Source organism: Petromyzon marinus, chromosome 13 (genome assembly GCF_048934315.1).
Source record: "Petromyzon marinus isolate PM22_M1 ecotype Great Lakes invasive population chromosome 13, UKy_Petmar_22M1.pri1.0, whole genome shotgun sequence".
Lineage (NCBI taxonomy): Eukaryota > Metazoa > Chordata > Hyperoartia > Petromyzontiformes > Petromyzontidae > Petromyzon > Petromyzon marinus.
This window is the reverse complement of record NC_133679.1, coordinates 5871840-5888942: the sequence shown is the minus strand read 5'-3', so window position 1 is coordinate 5888942 and position 17103 is coordinate 5871840. Positions and strand designations below refer to the sequence as shown.

The 17103-nt window shown below is 41.7% G+C and overlaps 1 protein-coding gene across 8 annotated transcripts in view; it reads left to right on the top strand.

Annotated features, from left to right (window-relative positions):
* LOC116941894 (tight junction protein 1-like) overlaps nucleotides 1–17103 on the top strand; it is a 257022-nt gene that overhangs the window by 210766 nt on the left and 29153 nt on the right. For 6 of the 8 annotated variants that reach the window (XM_032953222.2, XM_032953223.2, XM_032953227.2 and 3 more), the window contains 8 exons: nucleotides 2505–2686; nucleotides 4679–4774; nucleotides 5748–5830; nucleotides 6669–6879; nucleotides 9362–9462; nucleotides 11180–11641; nucleotides 13469–13903; nucleotides 15507–16484. In XM_032953222.2, the coding sequence (XP_032809113.2) occupies nucleotides 2505–2686; nucleotides 4679–4774; nucleotides 5748–5830; nucleotides 6669–6879; nucleotides 9362–9462; nucleotides 11180–11641; nucleotides 13469–13903; nucleotides 15507–16484 (2548 nt within the window). The remainder of the gene's footprint in view (nucleotides 1–2504; nucleotides 2687–4678; nucleotides 4775–5747; nucleotides 5831–6668; nucleotides 6880–9361; nucleotides 9463–11179; nucleotides 11642–13468; nucleotides 13904–15506; nucleotides 16485–17103) is intronic. The other 2 variants (XM_076066812.1, XM_032953226.2) reach the window with 2 other exon arrangements.

Genomic DNA, 17103 nt, shown 5'->3' with positions numbered 1-17103 from the left:
GACTTATTCAATACAGAGGTTCTTTGCAAGCCATCTGGCTACCATGAGAGATTCGTTCATGAAGCTATCCACATATTCAAACACAGAGACAATTTCAACCGAGAAGATGGATTCTGGCTTTACAATCATTGGAAGGATTTGATAAACCATTTCGGGTCTTAATTGATTGATCACGCTTACGGTGGCTTTCAGACAGCATACATTAATTTTTCGTCTCCCCCCTCCTCTTTTCCGAACATAGATGGACTCGTCCATCTGAATAATTGCCAAATCACTCTCCGTGGTGCTAACGTTAAAAACCGCCACTTTTTTCAAATTTTCTTGCTGTGGTTTTCACACCTGATGATGATTGCTTGTGTTGCAGTCGAAACGTCGTGAGAATTTTATTGTTTTATATTTTTATTATTTTATTGTTTCCCTTCTACGTGACTTTACCGAAAGAACCAAGAATATTAATCCCTGCAGTCACGAAAGCTTTAAATCTAAATTACTCATGTTATTATTACAACTCATTTATATTTACTGCACTTGCATGTTAACTATTATAATGAATATTCTTTAGGTCTTTGCGTAAAGTCACGTAGATAGGTTCAAAGAAAATAACAAAAACTACAAGCGGTCATCAGGAAAAGGGAATTAAACTGAAGTACATGTAAACCCGAGAATTTTAACTCCATTTATATCTCAATTACATTGTGTCACGAGGAGCTGTCTTTTTACGGAATTTTTACATCCCAAAAAGTCTTCAATAGACCTTCCTTATCGACGACTAAAAAGACAGTGCTCATTCATGTCCTGTAATTAATCCTATTAATATTTCAATCACATTAAGATTGAGTCCTCACAGATTAAATATGCTGAATTGAATGAAAAAACTAATTTAATTCGATATAATTGGATTGTTAATAGAGTAATTCTTGGCAGGGCTCAGAGCAATGGCTCACAAAACATAATACCCGTACATAATCATGGGTGACTTACCATATTTCACTCCAGCAACTCACAAATGTCAGTTCAGAAATCTGACATAAGCCCCTTGATTTGTCTGACCACCTAGAGAACATTTTAATGTTTCATCTCTATCGGCACCTTCGTCATTGTAGTGGAAAGAGGAATTTTGTGATCAGGTGCGAAAAACTATCTTTTAAATCAACCTTGACTGATTCAAGTGTCGGCCGATGAGGCCTTTTGTTGGGTCTTTCATACTCTTCCCAGTGGGCCCATAACTTGAGAAAGGCAATGAATGGACGTGAACATTATTCTCTTCCACAATCCCCAGTAAATATCCGAAATTGCGCAGTATTCTGACAGCGAACACGCAATTAGTAAATGTGAACATTTATCCTGCTACCACTACTCAGACCCTCAGGTTAGCCAACGTACACAATTTTTCTTTATACATTTTACTTGCATATTGCATATGAGGTCTTGTTTAAGAAGCTCAGAAAGTACATTATGAATAAAAAGAACCCTCATTACCAGAAATGACATTATTCTTTTTGGTGACTTGTACAAGACATTGCAGGCGACATTTTGCCTATATTGCCAAATTTGCCAGTAAAATTACACATGGTGTTCTTAACCATTGCTCGGTTGTAACAAAATGAGCCTCTGTAGACATCCCGTATACAGCTCAAGCGTTAACCATTAGAATGTTACTTGAATGCATAATGAAATATTTTTTTATGATACAATTCCTAAATAATTAAAGGCAGCTGTTTGACTATTTTTATACATTGGAACATCTGTGTGTATACCACTTGGGCAAGCATATAAATATGGGGACTGTAATTTATGGTGAATATATACACAAATATAGTGTATGCATTTTTTCCTTACCCCGCACCTCCGATTAGCTCCGTTGGCTACGTAAGGAGCAAAAGAAGTTCAACGTATGTACATATGTTGTATAGACAGTCGACACCCGTAACATGTATTATCCACTTGACTAAATCTTCACATATTAAGAGCTCCTCTTTGTTGGGCAATGACACAGAAGAAGATTTCCATTGGTCGGCCAGTGGTGGTAGGCATTTGGTGGACATGGCCAAGCCGATGTAAATTACATGCCCGGGGGGCAGTACGTTTGCTCTTATTGCAGAGATTCGTGGTTCGAGTATAGCAGCCATCCTGGTTAATACTGCGGATGTGTAAACCATAAATAGGTGCCCTCCCCTTCACAGTGGACATTAAAGATGCTGTGATGTTATTTGTAAAAGAGGAGGCCACGTCTGCGAACGTCTCGTTTAATATTGGCCAAATTTAGAAAAATGGTTCGCATATTTCTCAACTGGGCAAATCTACGTAGCGACATTACTCCTCGCTGGCAGATTACACCTGTCTGTGAAACGCCGCACATACGTGAAAGCCGAGCGCAATGAAGAACGACACGAATACGGAACGATTAAATGTACTAAAGCGTGGCCGAGGTGATGCAGTTGGCGGAATGCATGCTGCTCGCTCGCTCGTTGACATGCTCGGACCACTTCCCCTCTGCCCCACAGGGCCGAGCAGCTGGCAAACCTGCAATCGTTTGCCAAGGTGGCCGGGGGCGACCGCGCCGACTTCTGGCGCTTTCGCGGCCTGCGCTCCGTCAAGCGCAACGTGCGCAAGAGCCGCGAGGATTTGGCCACGCAGCCCGTGCAGACCAAGTTCCCTGCTTACGAGCGGGTGGTGCTCAGGGAAGGTGAGCGCACTCGTGCCCTAGCGCACGCCGGGAAGGTCAGTTGAACCATTTCGAGAAACGTTGCGTTAACGCTGCGGTGTTGCGAAGGAGTGCCAAGGCGGTGAGATGTTAACTACCTCGCCCGATGTACAGGTGGTCGTTGGTTCGACCCTGATGCCCGTTGTATATTTGGAGTTTGCGTGTTCTCCCCGTGGTTCACGTGGATTTTGACCCGGGTTCTCCGTTTTTTCCATGCGTATTTATAATCAACGTGCATTTGTTCGTTGAGCTATCATTTGTGGCAACGTCGTTTCTGAAAAAGAGCTATATAGCTCAGTGGACCTTACCTGGTCAAATAAAACAATTTTAGTGTAGTATTCATTCGTGATTAACACTACCATATAAAGATAAAATACGGTTGACCAATATTTTTTGTTTTATGAAACAATGTTGGTGACGAGGCTTTTTCTCTTTTTGTTTTAATACCACTGCCAACGCTCTTAAATTTTTATAGCAAGAAAATGTCATGAACAATATGGTGCATTGCATATGCTGTAACTAAATTTTGTACGAATTTTATTCGTATATTTTGTTCCTTTTTTTGTCCCACAAATAATCATCCAATTTTATTTCACAGATCTATTTGGATTCAGAATAAGCAAGCTTATACCTCATTAAATGGAGCATTCATTTCCAGAGCCTTGTACTTACAATGCACCTATAGCTCATTTCAGTTTTTACTTTTGGTAAAACAAAAAATGCAGCTTTGTAATATTTTTTTAATGTGCATTCTGCATCGTGGCCTATTGACAAGATATAAAGCTGCATTGTGATTTTCAGAGTTGTACTTTTAACCTTTGGTTTCAATTAAAATTGTGGTAAATGTTTACTGCATCCCAATTACACCCTTACATAACGGTACAGTACTGGTGTATTACTGGCGAGTACTTTTAATTTGTCATTCTAAATAGTATCCTAAAATCCACCTAACCTATATTATTCATTTAGTGAATTTTTATCAATTGTTTAATTTTCATGAGAATAAACCTATTGTTATTTCAATACTGACATCTTTCATAAAACCTGTGAAGATTTGGATTTGAGCAACTCAGTAATTAATTAGAAATGTTATATCATGAGTAGTACCATTAGTAATGACAATTCTATAATTGTATTAATTAGAAGGTCGATACAGTAAGTGATGTATTCCATCATGCACACATTCTCAATGTGATTGAAGAGTGACATGTGACTCACACATTCATCGTTTAGTGTGGCATATTTGATTCTGTAAGACAATAGTAATCATTTAAAGAAAACAAATGAAACCCATTCCTATAACCAGCTTACATTTGATTTGTTTGTATGTTGCTACACAATTTATAGAATTTATATAAATTACTTTGATACAAATGTTATACATTATCCATAAGTATTCATCGAAATGGAACCACATCTCAAAGCTGTTTACAAAGCATTGGGATCTGTTAATCACAGTGACCTTTAAATATGTAATCTAAAGCTAAGGTACATTTGATGACACTTGGTAGACAAGAGACAGTGATAAGTAAAAGCAGAGAGAGGGAAGGTCTTGAGCTTGGTCTTGAACAGGTCCGTGGAATTGGCAGCACATATGCATGTGTGTTGAACTTCTTTTGCACCGTACGTAGCCACCTGTTCTAATAATATGGTCATGGGGACGGAATTCCAGACCATGGATGTTAAGTCAATTTAATTTTTGTTTACAAATGCGGTGCCTTTCTGGCACAAATCTGCCACTCAAACTGCCATCACATTAACGCTCAGCATACAATAAGAACATTCTAACAACAATGAGAAATATATATTTGCTTCCTCTCTATAGGATGCGGCAAACTTCTTAACTTGTGCCTGCGTAAGTTCTATGCAAGTGAATCCGAACCGGATTGGGCCTTAAGATTGTTACCAGGCTGGTAATGCCGTGCATTCTGCTGAACTCTCTGTGAGTGCACTGATGCTTTGCACTGTTTCCAGCTGGGTTCCTGCGGCCCGTGGTGATTTTCGGACCCATCGCGGACGTGGCACGGGAGCGGCTCGCTCGCGAGCTGCCCGACCAGTTTGAGATTGCGAGTGAGTTACGCACCTTCGCGGTAGCGAGTTCAAGAGGTACTCACAAACAAACACCTTGTTGTGAAAGACCCAACGCAGAAGATGGTGCCCGGGTTTGATCTTCCGCGAAGATAATGGTCCACCCTAAATCGCATCCGCACAAACCATGGCAGATACAAATACCTGATGCACAAATGGAAAATGTAAAACTCTCTCAGTCTGCGCCTGTGGTCATCCAGAACAGACCGTGCAACATATTATGGCGCAATACCCGATCCACAAATACGAAGGAGACATCACAGCAGTACACTCCGCTGCTCCTGACGTGCTTATCTGGCTTGACCACCTGAATGTGAAATTGTTGTTCCGCACATCTACATCAGCCATACAAAAGAAGAAGTTTCAATGCAGTGGAAGTTAATTTCTGGAGTTGGGTAAAGACATAGGTGCTACGAAATCGTAAATATTCTCACTGACTCAGGTTGACAGTATTCTCTTTATATTGGCCTTAAATACACTTCCTGAGTTAGATGTAAAGAAGTTAATTATTAGAAGTTGTACAAAATGACCTCATCTTAACTTGGCATTTTCAACTACTCAAGCCATGTCCATCTCTGATGTTACCATTTGGCATCAGAGAAAAAGCAGTACACACACACTTGATTCAGCAGCTGAATGAGTGCTCTTCAAAGAGGAGCCCAGAGACATTCATTGAATGAGACACTGGGGAGAAGTCCTGTGTAATCCTACTTAGGGTTGTGCTCTGCAAAGTTAGATGTGTTTTTTGTCAGCTACATATAGTGATCATGAAACAAAGACCAACTATCTGATTGACGATGACATATGAATAGCAACGGGAAAACATATTACATTTTTTATACTCTTTATACATACAACATATTATTTCAAATCTATTCATGGTATATATGTTAAAGTCTCATACATTATGCTAAAACAATCAGGAATCTGATTTGTGCGTGTTTATATTTTGCAGAGAGCGAGCCTCGCGATGCTGGGGTAGACCACAAGAGGCATGGGATGATTCGTCTCTACACCATCAAGCAGATTATAGACCGGGTGAAGGATACTACTCTTTGTGCTATTTATACACAGAGTGTAATAGACGCCAGGAGGAAAGCACATTTATTCACTTCACAGCCTGCATTTCAGGTGCTGTGATTAATGGCTTAAGTTTGGGCTGTACTGGCATTTTTCTGGCACACGTTGAGTTCGTGCTGTAAACCATACGTATTATGAGCACTTTTAAACACTTTGCACTGCCAAGAAAAACACACACACACACCCAATGAATTTAAAAATATGTCATTATAAATTAAAGGTACGCTCAACAACCTGGGTTAAATTAACGTCTGTAGGTACATATTGATTGATGCAATAACGTTGCTTATAACTATGAAGTGAAACGTGGTAAAAAAATACATTGAATGTTTCCGTAGTTGCAGCCATGGTCTAATGGTTGGCTCTCTTGGCATGGCAGTTTAAACAGTGGGCGGATTTATTAAATCCCCTTTTCTGTATATACTTTGCGGTATGGATGGGCACACCATCGTCATGTTAGTTAGTTGAGGCGAGGGAGCAGTAAATAATTAGAACTCAGCAGTAATTAATTAGAAACTCTGCACTCACACAATAGCCATGCTGTGTGTACCTCCGATTAGCACGATTGGCAACGTACGCTGCGAAAGAAGTTCAACATACATCCCTACACGTGTGCTAAGTTAAAGTGTGGGTTCTTCTCCCACTTAGCAAATGTCTGGCCAGGATAGAATAGTAGAAAACACCTACCACAGGCGTTCTCTTGAACTCCCTGTAGTGGAGGCCCATCCGTCCAGCAGTGCCGGCAAAATAATTTGCAGGGCTGCGCATTTACCTTCGCCTGCTGCTGTGGTCGCAGGACAAGCACGCGCTGTTGGACGTGACCCCCAATGCCGTGGACCGACTCAACTACGCGCAATGGTACCCCATCGTGCTCTTCTTGGGCCCTGACAGTAAGGCGGGCGTCAAGGCCATGCGGCAGCGCCTGTGCCCCGAGTCCAACAAGAGCGCGCGGAAACTGTACGAGCGTTCCATCAAGCTGCGCAAGAGCAACTCGCACCTCTTCACGGGTACCTCGCTGCCCGCTGCCCCCCCGATACCCCCCCCCCATCTTTGTCTGTGCAGTGCCTTGAGCTGGTACGTCATGGCGAACGTAAAGATGTCGCACTCCTGTGGCTAATCAGCGTGGCGCATGTGTGAGCCATTTTTGATATTGCGTACACGTGATCAAACAAAAGGGTGTTCGCATGTGTCGCGAGGCTATTTGCCATTCATCTAACAATTGATATCAGCAAGCCATGTCTTTTTGAGGGGAACTTTTTGCCTGTGATCAAATCAGCCTGAATGCGTCCGATCTTATCTGCTCTCAGAAGTTAAGCTGGGTTAAACCTGGTTAGTACTTGGATGGGAGGACTGCCCATCAGAAGATGGCAGTAGAGCAATGGAACTTTTTTGCTTTTCTCTCAGGATCTATATACGTATCTGTATGTGTGTATTTTATCTGGGTACTCTGGTTTCCTTACACATACCAAGCACACATTAATCGAATTTGCCAAATATCTCAATGCAGAATCCTCTTTAAAAATAGTCTTGAAATTCAGTGAGGCTTTCCTGGTTTTAAAGGGGTATTTTAATGCTCATCATCCAAGCTGACCAACTCACTTATTAACTGAGTAATAAATGTTACGCGTGACATTCTGGAAATAGAGTATAGAAGTGTCAGTATACATCATAGTGGTGTCAACATTTACATCTCCAGTGATGGTGTGTGTGTGTGCATGCCACTAAGTACATATGGATAATGTGTTTTTATTTTTCATTAACTCAAAGTGTCAAAGCTTTTTCTTAAGGGTCCTGCTATGGGTCGTTTGACTCATTAATGCTTTTGCATATATTTATAGGTGAAAATAAACTCAAATATTTTGGGATACCCCATACATGAGAAGAGCAACTCTCAAACTTGGTTTCAATAAATCCTTGTTATATTATTTTAACACCTAATTGCCCTTACAAGTGAGTTCCATCCATGTGTGACCCACCAACCCCAGTTCTAAGCCACTGGATTACAGACTTAATACATAACGCGTGCAGCACTTTTGTCCCTCCACTGCTGGATGAGGGCCTCCCCATGCCAGTGGAGGTTACGGGTGGTTGTTACTTCACCACACTGGTTCATTACTGGTTGGTGAAGGTGGGGGAGCATAGATGTAGGAGCGTGTAAGTGCCGTACAACAATGCTTTTTTTTTGCACTGCCCTCTGCTGCCTACCATGTAGCCTGCAGACAATACACTGGTTATTTAGCATATGTGCAAGGAGGTTAAATTTCCCATTGTTCACATGTAAGTAACCCATAGCTAAAAGCACTTCACTATGCAGAACCAAATGGGTATTGTTACAGCTATGCAGAGCAGTCTGAAACCTTCATCAGTCCACTGACAAGTTCTCTCATTTTATATTGTGAGGCATTTTCCATAAAAAAAACAGGCCTGAAAATTCTGTGCACAATTTAGTGCCTGTCCATGACCTCATCCAGCTGATTAACAATTTATAGCTTCTCTGATCTATGAATTCTCTCAAATTGGCACTTACTGCTGTTTGTAATCTGGCATTCATAATGCAAATTGCTTTTCTCGGTGGTCGGAACTGCAATTCTCATAACTCCGCCGCTTATGCCATTTTAGCCTGCATAGCTTTACATTTTAAAACATATCTTCTTTTATAAAGTTCACGGAGACCTCTGCAGACCAAAACATTGATTAAGATATATCTTATGTTTTCAGGATCTCATTAATGACCCTGCTACTCTATTTTTCCCGTTAATGTTATTTAATACATATCTGAAAAGCCACATTTTTCACTCAGGCAGTTTACAAGCCTGCTTGTCTAGCTTTTAAGTATTTAAATTACCATATGCAGCTGCATGGGATCACGGTTGGGGTTGGCACATTCCATTTGACTTGAGGTCTACATGGTTCAAGTAAAGTGATTCCCCTTCCGACAGAGTATTGTGGCAAGGAAAAGCTTTATAAGGAAGTGCAACAGCACGCCAAAAAAACATGTATTTTTTGGCTTGTCGTCAAACAAAGACGGTCACTGCACCGCGTGCTTTCAGATGCGCTTCTGCAGCCGTCTGGAACACTCTTCCGATGTTAGGAAAACCATTGGAGCTATGGACTTTTAAATCATGTCGATTGAGAACTCATGTATTTGGAACTGCTTTTTGTGTTTAGTTTGTTGTCCTTCACCCGCACCTCTAATTAGCGCGGTTGGTTACGTATGGTGTAAAATAAGTTCAACATACATGCTTGCTTTTTATATCCATCTACGCCCTTGCCCCTCCCAATCTCTGCGACCACCTTCTCTTCTCCACCCTCCATTTCCAAGCTCACTGTTTCCTTTCTCTCCTACGCTTGCTCAGTTCCTCCCATTAATTGGCTCCCATGCTTCGATTGTATTCCTGCGCTCTGAGATTTTAGTTACCTGATGGCATCATTTCAAATGTAATTTGTGGTTGTTGCTGCTGCTGCTGCTGCCTGTGATTTTTTTCACAGCAACAATTCAGCTGAACTACATGAACGACGGCTGGTATGGCAGCCTGAAGGACACCATCCGGCAGCAGCAGAACCAACTGGTGTGGGTCTCCGAGGGCAAGGTACTTTTTCCGGCTCAGCTTAAATTGTCTCCCTGCTGTTTATTCATTGCAGGCTGTGGCTTTGAATGGCTCTTTCTCTAATCTCCATGATGCCAACAGTGCGTCACTATTGTGGCTAAAACGCACGTGCGCAAGTTGCTAGAGTGAAACTTTTAACATCAAGCAAAGAGACCCCCCTACTGCACAATGGTCATACAATGCAATTGTTTCCTTTATACAGTACTGCGTTAATAATTTGCTTTTGAACTCAAATCATTACAGGTTTATCTATAAATTATGATCCACAACAACATGTCCAGTGCTCGCCGTGCTCGCCATGCTGCATTGGCTTCCAGTTGCCAAACGAATCCATTATGAGGTCACATTCATTCATTACACACAAAGTGCTTCCCACAAATAAACCACAATACCTTTCTGATCTCGTTAAGGAGCATAAACCATCACGTGAACTCCGGCCATTCTCGCAGCGGCTTTCGGCTGCCGATCGAACAAAAACGGTCACCGCATCGCGCGCTTTCAGACGCGCTTATGTGGCCATCTGGAACGCTCTTCCAATATTAGGAAGGCACTGGAGCTATGCACTTTTAAATCTTGATATAAAACTAATTTATTTAGAATTGCTTTTTGTGTTTAGTGTGTTGTCCTTCACCGCGTCTCCGATTAACATGGTTGGCTACATACATTCCTTATTGCTAGCCCTACTGTCTAGAATGGTCTTGGCCATGCTTTCTATGTTTTAAACTGCTACCCACTATCTCAGTAATAAGCATAACGTCCTATTATCTATCTATTGCATACACATTTTGTTAAAGCTACCTTTCCACACTTGTCTACTTCTCTTATATATTTAGTATTTGTGGTTATCGCTGCTTATACATTTCCTCACTGTCGCGTATTCAAGTGCCACGACTCAACAGCGTCAAGAAATGCCTTTGCATTGAGACGCTTTATTAAAACCCCCCCCAAAAAATCAATGCGACATTGTATGTTATTTGTGCAGTAGTCTAATTATCTCTGTTGGAAAGGTTAAAACTGTTAATTTCGATGTGATCAACCTTTTCATGGAATTAAAAAGTTGTAGACGTTGACCTTCAAAAGTGCTTCTGGGCACCCAGTTCCCCGTAGTTTGTTTGCATCATGGAGCGTGTTTCGTTAAACAGTCTAACCCTTCCAGTGTGAGTGATGGTGATGTGCTTTGTTACGCATGCAGTAAGCAGGTATGTTTGTTTGCCCTAAGAGTCGCATTGCTCATTGCAATTTTTTAATCCAAAACTTTTTTTTGTTGTAAATACTCACGTTGTTTTCATTGGAGCTTAAGTTGGCAAAAACAAGGCAGCTCCTTGGCAATATTTTAATAACTTTACGAAACTTAAATTCGCAGACAATATATTTTACGAATATTTTTGGATCACCAAAAATATATATATATTTTTTATGGGGTTAACCCCCATAGGTCGAATAAGCAATAGCTACAAATGTACAACGTTTTTGTAAAAATATATCTCAAGAAGTATGCTGACTTACTGATCACATAAAGCCAGACTCTCAGTCTATGTCCGAAGTGCTGCCCAACCAAGGCATTATTTGTCACGATCATGCTAGAAGTACTCTGCACGTAGCACCTTTTATTTATACGTACATAAATAAGAAATGAAAACATATATAACAAATGGAAATGCCCAGATGAGTGATGGGCCTGGGGGTTCAATGGCGGCAGGCGGATGGCTCGGCAGACGATGACCTAGACATGCAGGACGACCGGCTCTCGTACCTGTCCGCGCCGGGGAGTGAGTACTCCCTGTTCAGCGCCGACAGTCGCCACGCCTCAGACTACGACGACACGGACACAGAGGGCGGCACCTACACCGACCAGGAGGCGGACGAGGCACAGCACGTGAGCGCAGGGCGGCGGCAGCAGCAGCAGCAGCAGCCCGATGCTGCTATTGTGCGATGCTCTGAGCCAGCCAACCCTGTCCTAAGACTGCCCGAGCAACAGGCAGTGGTGGCTCAGCCCGGAATGAGGGTTGTGAAGCCGGCCACGGCACGCTCAGCTGAACCCACCACCCATGATGAAGAAGCAGCCATTCATCTGCAGCACCATCAGCCACAGCAGCAGCATCAACAGCCGGGATACGTGAGGCCACAGTTGCTGTCAACACAGCCGGGCGGCCACAACGAGGTGTGTCTCAGTCTCGACAGCGAGGTGGCCCTTCCTTCATTCTCATCATCTCAACTTTTTGTTTCTTTTCAAAATGTTCATTTTCTTCAAACGCAGCTATTTGCATCTGCTCTCTTCTGGTTTCTCTACATGGTGATCAAAAAGTTCCTGTGCAGTGAACACAAGTAAAGCCTTGGCTCACGCTGTGGATGAACTGACGATGGATGCAACTTGCGTGAGAAGCGGGCATGCAGCCAGGGTATTTAATTGTGTGTTTCAGAATAGATTTCAACATGTTAGGTTTGTGTTCGGATGTCAACGGTTCCCAATTTCAACAATCGCTGTGAATCTGTGATTTAAAAAAATGTTTTACTGCACAGAGACTCTTCGATCACACTGTATATATGGTATTGTATATACATTTACATGAACATGAAAGCATGTCTTTGGACAGAAGTCAGCTTCATTTTGAGAACTGTCAAGTTTCCTCTCTTTTTACTCACGTGGTACAAGGAAATGTCACTGTAATGAGTAACCAACAAGGATTTTAGAGTTCATTCCAGTTAGTAACATTGATGTCAGTGATTGGCGTTTCAATGCGTTTTGAAGCTCGTTGCTCAGTGTTGTTCAGGTTCAAATTCACTGACATGTATGAGCCTCCCCTTGGTAAGAAAATGGGCATCAAAAACTTTATTTACATAGAAATAGTTCAGCTGACCATTTTTTTCCTGTTAAAATGTTCGAAAAACAATTATGAACATTGAATTATGTTCTAGCAAAATATATATTTATCTCCTTACAAAACAAAATTGTCCTGATAAATATGTATTCTCTGTATGTTTTATTCCTTGCCATTTATTTTCTTCAGCAAACAAACATAACACAAAGCGTCGCTTTGCAATACTGCACCTGCTTATTAGATTTTAAACAAATGCATGCAATACGCTACCAAAACTGGAGCATGTAGCTTACGTTGCAGTTAAAGTATTGCACACGTTCTTTCCAATTATTTATGGAACTTAGTGTTACGATAATACATTGTAAATTTACATGTGGGTATTTACAATACAAATTAATTGCTATATTACAAATGCCTACCCGAACAAACAGTAAGCCGTCATGAATTTGAATTCCTTCAAACGGTTTATGTAAAAAGGGTCCTTAGTTCTTTTCAAAAACCATACATTTCTGAATTTTTCCAAAGAGCAAAGCCATTTCTTTCCTCTCCTGATTTACTAATAACACATCCCTCTTGATTTTTGCCGACTACCATTCTCTGTCAAACTGATCCACTGCTGTTTGAATTTTTTTTTGCATTTTACCATTCATTATACATGATTAGAAATTACGAAATTATACTAACACTCATGCAATATTTTAACTGGTAATGCTTGCATTTGTCTCATTAGAATGTGAACATTGTTATTTACTAACGTGTCATAACATTATTAGTGCTTCCTCAAAGGTTTCTGCAGACTGCTAAATGCATTGATGCTATCATTTGCAGTTACAATTATTTGTTGCAACATGATTACGAATGCATGACTAGAAGACAATATTTCACAACTGGACACTTCCAGTGTCTGCCTCCATCTAAGAGGGAGCCCTAATGTGTTTGCATTCATATTTCAACTTTCAGCTGTGGGTCAAAGGTAGTTTCAGCTTAACAGTAACTTTCTAAAATACAATTCTTATATAGTGTTCAAACGTAATGGAGCCTGTTGGCATTAAACTGTACTTCACACGTGTTTAAAATAACATCCCAATGATCTGCTTGTTGACCCACGGTGGGAAATCTGCCACTGTGATTACATAAATGTAGATGATCTTCCTTCACTCATTTTACAGAGTGTCAAGTTCATCCCAGCCTCTGTACTGGACCCTGAATATGTTCCGCCACCGGCTGCCACTTCTGCGCAGTTGGCAGCGCTAGGTCACTTGCACAGGACTTCCTCGCAACCTAAACCCCCTCTCACTTTGCCGGGCTTACAGGTCCTGTCGGTTCGAATGCCTAGCCCAGCGAGGCCCCCACCGTCGCCAGGAGTAGACGGAGCTCCTAGCAGCAGAATGAGCAGGGCTTCAAGCTCAGAGTTACAGGATCACAGCCCCCCACCTCCTTTCCACCCACACCCACCAAACATGTCACTACCAAACCCTCAGGCACCAGTGGCAGCAGCAGCACATTGCACGCAGGCAGCGATGAGCAGGGCCAGTAGTAGTGAAATTCTGGGGGATTCCAGCCCTCCTCCTGTCTACCACTCCGAGCCAGCCCCAGGCACCCAGGTATTGCCCTGCATTCCTGCATGACTCGCCGCTATATGCTGCATCATGTAGGATTCTGGGGAAATTGTGTGCTGTAAACACGTTTGTGTTTGTGTGGCTTAAAGAAAAAAATAGAGTTTCTAAATCGTTGAAAATATGCACACACATGATTTTGCTGGATATATAAATCACAATTGAATAACTGGATTACATATGCGAATTAAATGTAACATGATAGGCATTTAAAATGTTGGAAACTATTAAAGAGAAAGCATGCCTTTCTTCCTATTAAAACGCTTACAACTTTAATTGTACTCGGCTGGAGACTCAACATCCTTACTTAGCTTCAATTATACAGAAACTTTCTTACATTCAAATTGATCAAATACTACTATTTTGTCTGGTTTTTTTCATCCCTTCAGATGGGTAAAATTATAACATAACAACCTTTAACCATTACAAAAATGTACCCCTTACTAATTCACAATGATGGCCATGATTAAATGAAATACATTGTAATTTGTTTCACTGTGCCTATTTTATAGTTTATGAGTCTTATTATTAATTTTAATTAAGTCTGATTTGATCCATCAAAAATAATTGTTAATTGCATTGAGGTGATAAATGGCTATTTTCATAATTAATCCCTCATCATTGGAATATTGTACACCAGTTGATGAATCCTCAAATCTAGGTACGCCAATATTTCCCCTGGAGAGCATCTGTCCAGCACAATTACTAAATATGATATTGAGTAAGCTTAATTTCATTGAGGCTATAGGGCATCATAGGTTTACGAGTATTTTTACTGAAGTTAATTTACACGCGATACGCCGCTTCGTTGGCCTGTCATTTGTGGCCAGATCGCTTCTGAAAGACAAAGAACTACGTACAGCTCAGTGGGCCTTACCTGGTAAAATAAAAAATAGTTTAGTAGTAGTTTAATAGGTATCTGTGGAATTGTGAAAAAAAATCACGTCATTTTATTGAATTATATTGCTCATTTGTTTTATCATCCGAAATAAAAATGATACCTTTCTATGTTTTAAAGATATTGCTGAAATAGTGAAAAAAATGTGATGACAGAAAAACATTACCGTGTGTAGTAAATAATTTCCACCAAAGGTGTGTTTCATTATTCAATGTCAATTTTAGTACTCATGCCTCCTGTATTAGTACAGTATCTCCATCGGCTGTCAACAGGTATTTAAAATCACAACTCAAGTTTCACTTGTACCATTCTTTGACTGTGACCTTGTTATCATTTCAATCTTCCACTTATTTTATATTCATTTTTAATTTCCCATGATTCCCACACCTGTGTATTTTAGCGGAAGGCAGTCCTGAGTTAAATGTTGTTAAACATTGCCACCAATTTCTTTCATAGGGTTTGGCTGCATTTCTGTAAATATTTCTAGCAATAATATCTCTTCATCCTAGAAAGTACCCAATTGACTGCTGCAGTACCTTAAATTTCACATTAAAGCATCCGTTATCTGAAAATATTCAATTGTTTTGCGGACATTTTTTTATTAATGAATTCCCACCATCTTTGGTTAACTAACGTAACTCATGCAGACTATTTTCAAAGGATAATGTTTAATGTACTTTTAATTATTTACAGCTTCGGAGTGAGGAGTCATATGGGAAACAACCCACATACCAGGAAGATCACTCTCAGCCAAGTTTTGTTTTTCCAAATGTGGACAACAAGCAGCAATATTATTATAAAGATCACAACTACAAACCTCAACAACCGCGGTTTGACCAACCACCAGAACATATCTACACTATACAGCCATCCTACAGCTACAGCCATCAATTTCAAAAAGCTTATAGCCAGCCATCTAAAAGCCATGAGATGCAAACAAGGAGAAAGTCATGGACTGCTGATGCACAAATAGCAAACTATAATCCATCATTTTCCAATAACTCAGAAGGGCATCAGCAGTCCCATTCCTACAAAAGGCAACAAACAGAGAACTACAATGTCCAGCAGCCTCAGAATTACGAGAAGCAGCACGTGAATAACCACCACCAGTTCAACAGGACACCTGCTTACGAGACGCAGCACGCTCACAGGCAGACGGTGGATTACAACTCCAACTACCACTACCAGAGCTACGACCTGCCACCGAATCGCCCGTACGGGCGGGACGCGCCCGGTGACTTCGAGAGCCACGCGGCGCCCCCCCGTTACAGCTCCCCCATCGGCGAGGAGGAGCCACCGTACCCGCCGCGCTACGACGCGCACGGCTTCGACGGCAAGCGCGCCGCCCGGACTCCCGACTCGCAGAGCCCACTCGACGCGCCGGCGCGGGCCCACAGCAGCCGCAACGGGCCCACGTCGAGGAGCTACGGCGCGGGGGGAGCGGCGCCGGCCCCGTCGGCGGAATCCCACGGGGGTCACGGCACGCTGGCCACCGGAAGGCCTCCGCCGTTCGCTCACTGCCAGAGGGCATACGACGGCGAGGGCGGCGCGGACGGCCCCAAGAGCAAGCAAGCCAAGTCGGTGATGAGCAGGATTAAGATGTTTGAAAACCTCGACAACAAGGCGAGGCAAGAGCGATTACTCGAGCTCCAGGAGGCACAGCAAGCACGGGTGAGCACGTCCGCGCATTACGCAGGGATTATTAACACGCGTGTGTGTGTGTGTGTTTTGTAGCACGTCCTGTAGTCAAAAGTGTGGTTTTCTGGTTCAGGCCGTGTTCAACGTAATCTTCCGTCCAGCTGTCGCCACACTATCTTCTGAAGTTCACGTGGCATCTTGAGAGACGATGTGCTCAACCACACTTGGGATGTGTATTGTGGGAAAATAATCATCTTAAAACTCATTACGGCAGCATCAAAGGTTGCAAATGGGATTTTCAAACATTTGGTGTTATGAATACATGAACATGTTAATATACTTTTTCAATATTAATATTTTTTTAAGATCCGAATTTTTCTGGTTTTTCACTAATTCCTGTATGTGTGCGGCTCCATTCATATGTATCCTTTATTAAAAAAAAAAACACTGTTTCATATTACACAGTTTAAATATTTGCCACGATGCTTTAATTGGTGCTTCACACAATTACTAATTCAACTGTTAGGAACGCAAGCAATCGTCATCAGGCGGAAGATGACGATTGCTTGCATTGCGATCGAAACGTCGTGATATATTATTTTTTCTCCATACGTGACTTTACCGAAAGAACCAAAGAGTATGGATTCCTGCA